We start from the raw sequence: 6516 nt of genomic DNA, 5'->3' as shown, positions 1-6516 counted from the left end.
CAGCCCAAAATGGGCTTTTCCCACCCCTTGGGCAGGAGGGGCATCACCACCTCCATGGGCTGATGCCACTCAGGACTTTGACAGCACCAGGGCAGAACCAACAACCTGCCAGTAGAGAAGAGCATCCAAGGAGCACCTTACCAGGAGGTCCCCGCTGATGATGAGAGCTCTCTTCTTGTGGCGTGAAGGCTCCGGGCGCTGCTGGGGGAGGTGGCCACTGCACAGGACTTCCCCACTGCCACTGAGGTTGTTGTTGCTCACCCAGTAATCCTTGAGGATCTCACTGTGACAGGAAGGGGTGGTTGGAGCTGAGATGGGGACACTGAGCACGCTGCCTGGCTTCAACCAAGATCTACGGTTGGCTTTGGCCATCTCAAAGGCAGCTCCGGGGACATGGGGCTGGTACCCAGCGGTGGGAATAGGGAGGACAGAGAGAGGGCCCCAAGAGCTCAGTGATCTCAGAAATCAGCCTCTGTTCCTGTGGTTTAGAGGCTGGAGGGAGAGCAGAAGCAGTTCCTGGTCAAAGCCTGCCAAGGAAGAGAATGCTGGAGGGACAGAAAGAGGTGGGGAGGCCTGAAGAAGCATCAGCAGCTGAAGCCATGGAGATCCAGGCTGGGACAAGGAAGGAGAAGCATCTTTGGCAGAACCAAGCTCTGCCCACCCCACGCAGGTGCCCTCACGTGTCTGCAGTGGGGACAACAATGTCCTGAACCAATGTCATGACTCCTCACCTGATCTCCTTCTCCTCCAGGATCTCCATGTCCTCCGTGAGCAGCTTGCAGGCGTAGCCAACGTTCAGCGCGGTCTCTGCAACACGCAGGTGCCAACAAGGGTCACAGGGTGCTGCCCACCCCGTCCTGGGGCAGCCCCCAACCCTCTAGTCCAACAGCCCTTGGTGGGCAGCAGCTGCTGGGGGCTCTCCTCCAGCCCTGTGCTGTTGTGCAGATGGTTTCCCCTGCCTCAGTTTCCCCATGGGTGACACGATCCATGGGACATGCTGTCACTTCATGTTAAAGGGAACAGCAGAACCTGGTTGTTGCCCACTCCCAGCCTATCTCAGACCTCTTCTCTGGTCCTGGTTAGAGGAGAAGCTGAAAGGTTGTTGCCTCCACTGACCTTGTTTGTCTCCTGTCAGCACCCACACTTTAATGTTGCCCAGTTTCAGCAGCTGAATGGTCTCAGGGACTCCATCTTGCAGCTTGTCCTCAATGGCCGTGGCCCCAAGCAGCTGGAAGGAGGGCAAGTGAGGGTCATGCCTTGGGGCAGGGCAACAAGCAGAGGTGGGAATTGCCCCTGGATCCAACCAAGAGTCCTTGCCCATAGGTGGACATGACAGGAGAAGTTCCTAACCCAGGGTCTACTGGCATATCATGAGGTCACCCCTGGTGGGGGACTCCACCTGCCCACCAGGGGATGGGTGTTGGGTTGGGCACTTCACCCCCTCATCCTGGAGAGCCAAACCCCACACTCCTGCCCTCCATGGGACGAGCATGGGTGGTTCCTCCTAAAGCCCAGCCTCATCCCACCTGCAGGTCCTGCTCCAGCTCCTCGTACAGCTTGTCCAGCTCTCGTGCACGGTCCTGCAGCAGGATGCTGGCCTGGTGGTGCCTCCTGCTCCACGTGCTGTACTCAGCCTCGCTCACCTCCTTGCTGGCCAGGCATAAAGTCCTCAGAGTCTCCTCTGCAAAGCGCTGCAGAGAGGAGACATCAGGTCTCCCTTCCCTTGGCCAAGGTGATGCTCATGCTGGACCAGGCCAGCCAGCCATTACCCTCACATGGGCAGAGCCAGAGACCCTCCAGGACCTGAGGGTCTCCCTCTGGGCTCTGACCATCCCACAGCATCCCCGTGAGCACCCTTGCAATGCCACTGGTCCATGCAGAACACCAAAGGTGCATTAGATGTCCTCTCAGCCCCTCTCCCGTAGGCAGGTAGAAAGAAGGAGCAAACTCCTGAAGCCGGAGGGGAGAAGGAGCAGCAGGGGGGCTCCAGGAGACCCAGCCCAAAGGCAGCAGCAGCAGGAGACCAGCCCTTTCCACCTTCCAACTCACATCCAGGGCCCTCTCAGTGAAGGTCTCGCTGGGCCCTCGCCTCTGCAGCCTCTCCAGGATGACGGTGTCAGCACCCTTGGTGTAGAGCCGGATGGTGCCCTGGGGGTCTCGCACTGGGAGGGGGGGAAGGGACAGCTCAGATACCCAGAGAGATGGCCCCCACCCATCACTGTCCCCGTGCCACCACAGGGGAAGCTGGTGCCTGGCTGCTCGTGGCCAGAGGAAGCCCAGGAACGTCCCCAGATCTGCACCACCACAAGCAGGACCAGACCTCAAGGACACTGAGCTCCTCACACACCTCTCTGAGGCTCCAGGTTACTCTCTGGTTGGGCTGCTCAAACCCTTCCCCAAGGCACCAGGGTGAGCAAACTGCAGGGGCGACCAGGGCAAGCCTTAGGAGTCCCTGTGCCAGCTGCCATCAATCCCAGTGCCACCCCTTGTAGGGTTGGATGTGGAAGGGACCCTCTGTGTCCCTGGAGGTCCCCTCCCTGAGGCACCCTGTCTCTCTCACCCAGGACAGACATCCTCTTGCGATCACTGTTGAAGTCCAGCATGGCCAGCACCTCGTAGGTCCTCCTCACCCCCAGCTCACTGATGGTGATGGTGTCTTGTGTTCGGGACAGGAAGACGTACCCCAGGTTCTTGGCTGCCAACACCAGTGCTTCTTCATCTGGTGAGGCTGCCTGGTAAACCAGCTGATCTGCAGAAGAGGAAGAATGGCTTTGAGCTAGAAAAGAGTAGATTTAGGCTAGGTTTTAGGAAAAAGTTCTTTAATCTGAGGGTGATAGGTCACTGGACGAGGTTGCCCAGAGAGGTGGTGGAGGCCCCATCCCTGGGGACATTCAAGCTCAGGCTGGATGAGGCTCTGAGTAGCTTGATCTAGTTGGAGATGTCCCTGCTTATAGCAGGGGTGTTGGACTAGATGACCTTTGGAGGTCCCTTCCAGCCCAAACATTCTATGATTAGGGGTGAGACAAGGAGACTCCCAGCCAGGTCACTCTTGGACATCTGAAACACCCTGTTCTTGCCCAGCACCAACATTATCTAAAGAGACCCTAAAATCCAAACCACCAGGCTAGGGAAACTCAATCCCACTTGTCTCAGCTCTTCTGCTCGTTACCCCGGGCAGGTCAAGTGTCCAGACAGGGGTGGATTATCCCTCTGGTGCTTCTGTTCCAACTCATTAGCTTTAAACCAACCCCAGACAGACACGTCCTGAGCCCAGAGCATCCCAGGGCCCTCACACCCCCTCAGCAGAGCTTTGTTGGGGAGGTGGAAAAAACCATCACAGCCTCAACGCCTTGGGTGGCACCTCGACCTCGCCGAGCACATCCACCTCTGCAGCCAACCCACCGCCCTTCTCCTCCACCATGACGGTGTGGCAGAGAGCCAGCAGCCTCAGGAACTCCCTCAGCACAGGGTCGTTGTCCCTCCAGGCAGCTTCCAGCAGCATCAAGTCACAAAAGTCCAACTTCTTCTCCCCATAGTGGCTCCGGGTCAACCCCGAACCCTGCAAGAGGCACGGGCAGGCTGCAGGCACCTGAGGGAGGTGCTGAGCACAGGGCTCTGCAAGGGGGCTGGGACACAGCAACCCTGTGCTGGCACAGCCTGACCCACGTGGGAGCCTCTGAATGGAGCTCTGCAATCCCTGCACCAAGGGGGTGAGTACAAAAAGGTTGGGAATTAAAAATTAGAAGGAAAATAATCAGCCCTGCATTGGGCACCACAGTGTAGGAAGGACCTTGAGGGGCTGGAGCAGGTCTGGAGGAGGGAAGTGAAGCTGGGGAGGGGTCTGGGGAACATGATTGTGAGGAGCAGCTGAGGGAGCTGGGGGTGTTTAGTCTGGAGAAGGATGGGGAGAACTTTATTCTCTACAACTCCCTGACAGGAGGCTGGAGTGAGGTTGGGGGTTGGACCCTTCTCCCATCTAGCAATAGGATGAGAGGAAATGGGCTGAAGTTGTGCCAGGGGAGGTTTTGGTTGAATATCAGGAAGAATTTCTCTCCTAGCAGAGTGGTGAGGGGTTGGCCCAGGCTGCCCAGGGAGGTGCTGGAGTCCCCAGCCCTGGAGGGGTTCAAAAAAACATGTGGACATGACGCTTGGGGACATGGTTTAGTGCTCATGGTAGTGTTGGGTTGATGGTTGGACTTGAGATCTTAGAGATCTTTTCCAACCTCCATCATTCCAAGATTTTATAAACCAGGTTGGGCAGCCCTTAGTGGGCAGCTGAGAACTGGCAAACTCGCCAGGCTCTGTTCCAGGGCTGTGAGACCAAGGCTGGTCCTGCTGCCAGCACAACCACCAACCTCTGCAGCTCGAGGAGCAGCATCCAGCCCCACGGCACACGGCAGAGGGGAGCTACTCACCAGTGGCTGCTTCTTCTCACGGCCTGTGCCTGTACCTGCCAAGACAAAAACAACCCCATGAGTGCAGAGCTGCTCGGGGGCTTCGGGCAGTTTCTCTAGAAAGAACTACTGGCCAAAAAAACTGGCAAAAAGAGACATGTTCCCATCATCTGCTCGGTGTTGGGCACGAGTCAGGCTCTGTTGGGATGTCTGGCTTTGATTTATTTCAGTTCAGACTTTCTACATGTTTGTGATGGTGGAAGTCCAGAGCCAGCCTTCCTCCGTGTCCCCAGGCAGCTGCCCAGGGGCTGGGGGATGGCAGCAATGCTGCTCTCACAGAAACAACACGGTGCAGAAGGGAGGGGAAAATTTGGGATAATCCTGCTTAAAAACTTGGCTGGATTGTTTTTTTTCTCCCTCCTCTTTGCTTTTATCACTCTCCGTTGGGCTCAAGTTGACCAATCGTTAAAAAAAAACCTAAAACAATCCAAACCACACACAAAAAAACCACCCAACATAAAACCCAAAGAGCAATTACATGTATTCACTGTACAGAAACAGCATAAGGGAAATGATCATTTCTTTGCCTCCTCCACAGGTCACCTGAAAACCTCAAAGTGCCCAAGTTTGGAAACCAAGCTGGAGATTCACCAGAAAACGATGCAAAGAAGAAAAAACCTCCTTTTTCTCTACAAGACCCTGATAGGAAATAAAAATCCATGAGTTTCCCTGGCCCATCACCCTGTGGCTCCTCTGCCTGCCGTGTCCTGGGCACCTGGGCCAGCATCAGCTGGTGGGATCCACCTCACCTAGACCATGTGTTTGCCAACCCCAGGATCCCGTTTGCATCAGGGAAGACCTGGCTGATGTCAGCCAAGCTTGGGCCATGATAGGTCTCCTGAAAGGTAGACACTGGTTTTAGGAGGGCAGAACTATGCCCTGGCTCCACACACTGGGAGCATGAGCCAACTGTGACCACGGGCGTGGTGGCCTCTGTAAAGCACCAGATGGGAACAAGCTGAATTCCTACACCAAGATCAATCCATGTGCTCCAAGCTTCCTGGCCAGCCAGGAGAAGTGGAAAGAACTAAAGCAGCCTAAATTCAAGCTCTACCTCACTCAGGAGTCTCTAAAAACTTGTGTCCACCAAAAGTTACCGTAGATGGTCCCATTGATGCAGCATTTCTTGAAGGTCATAACGTTCTGTGTCAAGGTGCCAGTCTTGTCGGAGAAGATGTACTCGATCTGGCCGAGCTGGTCGTTCAGGCTGGTGCTTCTGGCTTGGGCTGGGATGTCCTTGGCAGGGTAATACATTTCCAGATCCCAGTTGATAAAAAAGCTGTTCACCAGATAGATGAATTCAAACCTAGGGCATCAGATAGAAGAAAACTCAGTGGTGGCCAAGAAGATGGCATGACGCCCATTCATAGATCTGGAGGTTCAGCCCAGGGCAGAGGAGTTTGGGAAGTGCTTCTTCCAGCAGCAGTTGTGATTATTGCCCGCTCACAGTGGCTGTGACCTCCCCTTCCCCACCCTGCTGCTGCCCAGGGGGTAGACACCCCCCCAACAGCCTCAGCCTGCCCACAATGTTCAATACCAACCAGTGTCCTCACCTCTCTTCTCTCACTTTCCTCTGAGAAGATCCCAAAGGGCATCACCAGTGTTTGTAAGACAACCCCCCACCCATCTTACCCTCTTACAGCCAAGGGAACACGGGGAATGACTTGCCCAGGGTCATGGGTGGACCTTTTGTGGGTGTAAACCAAGATGATGGCCAAGGACAGGGAGTGGGGTGCTGGTCTCTGATGGCTTCCAAGTTCTTACGTTATATACATGGACATGGGGATGATGATGCTGAGGAGGATTGTGAAGCCCCAGAAGTTGAAGAAGGCCTGCTGGGCAGGGGTTGTGTGCTTGTAGAGAGCTGAGAGGTAGCTGTGCTTCTCCTGGAACGTCTTGGCCCAGAACCCAGAGGCAACGGCGAGGCACAGCGACGTGGCCAACAGCACCAGGAAGATCTGAGGTGGGAAGCCAGGATGAGAATGTCCCACCAGACAAAGCCCAGCAGACTCTTTTCTAGGACTAACCATTGCCCCTTCCAGACTGGATGTCTCCTGTAGCT

General features: G+C 55.6%; 1 protein-coding gene across 1 annotated transcript; it reads right to left on the bottom strand.

Annotated features, from left to right (window-relative positions):
* Nucleotides 1-141: 141 nt before the first annotated feature.
* LOC103774469 (phospholipid-transporting ATPase IK-like) lies at nucleotides 142-6412 on the bottom strand (the record flags this gene model as incomplete). The annotated part of the gene is made up of 10 exons (XM_008941876.1): nucleotides 142-283; nucleotides 732-807; nucleotides 1117-1228; nucleotides 1527-1691; nucleotides 2050-2162; nucleotides 2561-2749; nucleotides 3403-3559; nucleotides 4416-4450; nucleotides 5552-5760; nucleotides 6219-6412. Coding segments are annotated over 10 exons (1392 nt in total), but the record flags the coding sequence as incomplete, so codon positions are not given.
* Between the last annotated feature and the right edge of the window lie 104 nt (nucleotides 6413-6516).

The sequence above is a fragment of the Merops nubicus genome, unplaced genomic scaffold, assembly GCF_000691845.1.
Source record: "Merops nubicus isolate BGI_N331 unplaced genomic scaffold, ASM69184v1 scaffold26386, whole genome shotgun sequence".
Lineage (NCBI taxonomy): Eukaryota > Metazoa > Chordata > Aves > Coraciiformes > Meropidae > Merops > Merops nubicus.
This window is presented reverse-complemented; position numbering and strand designations above follow the sequence as displayed.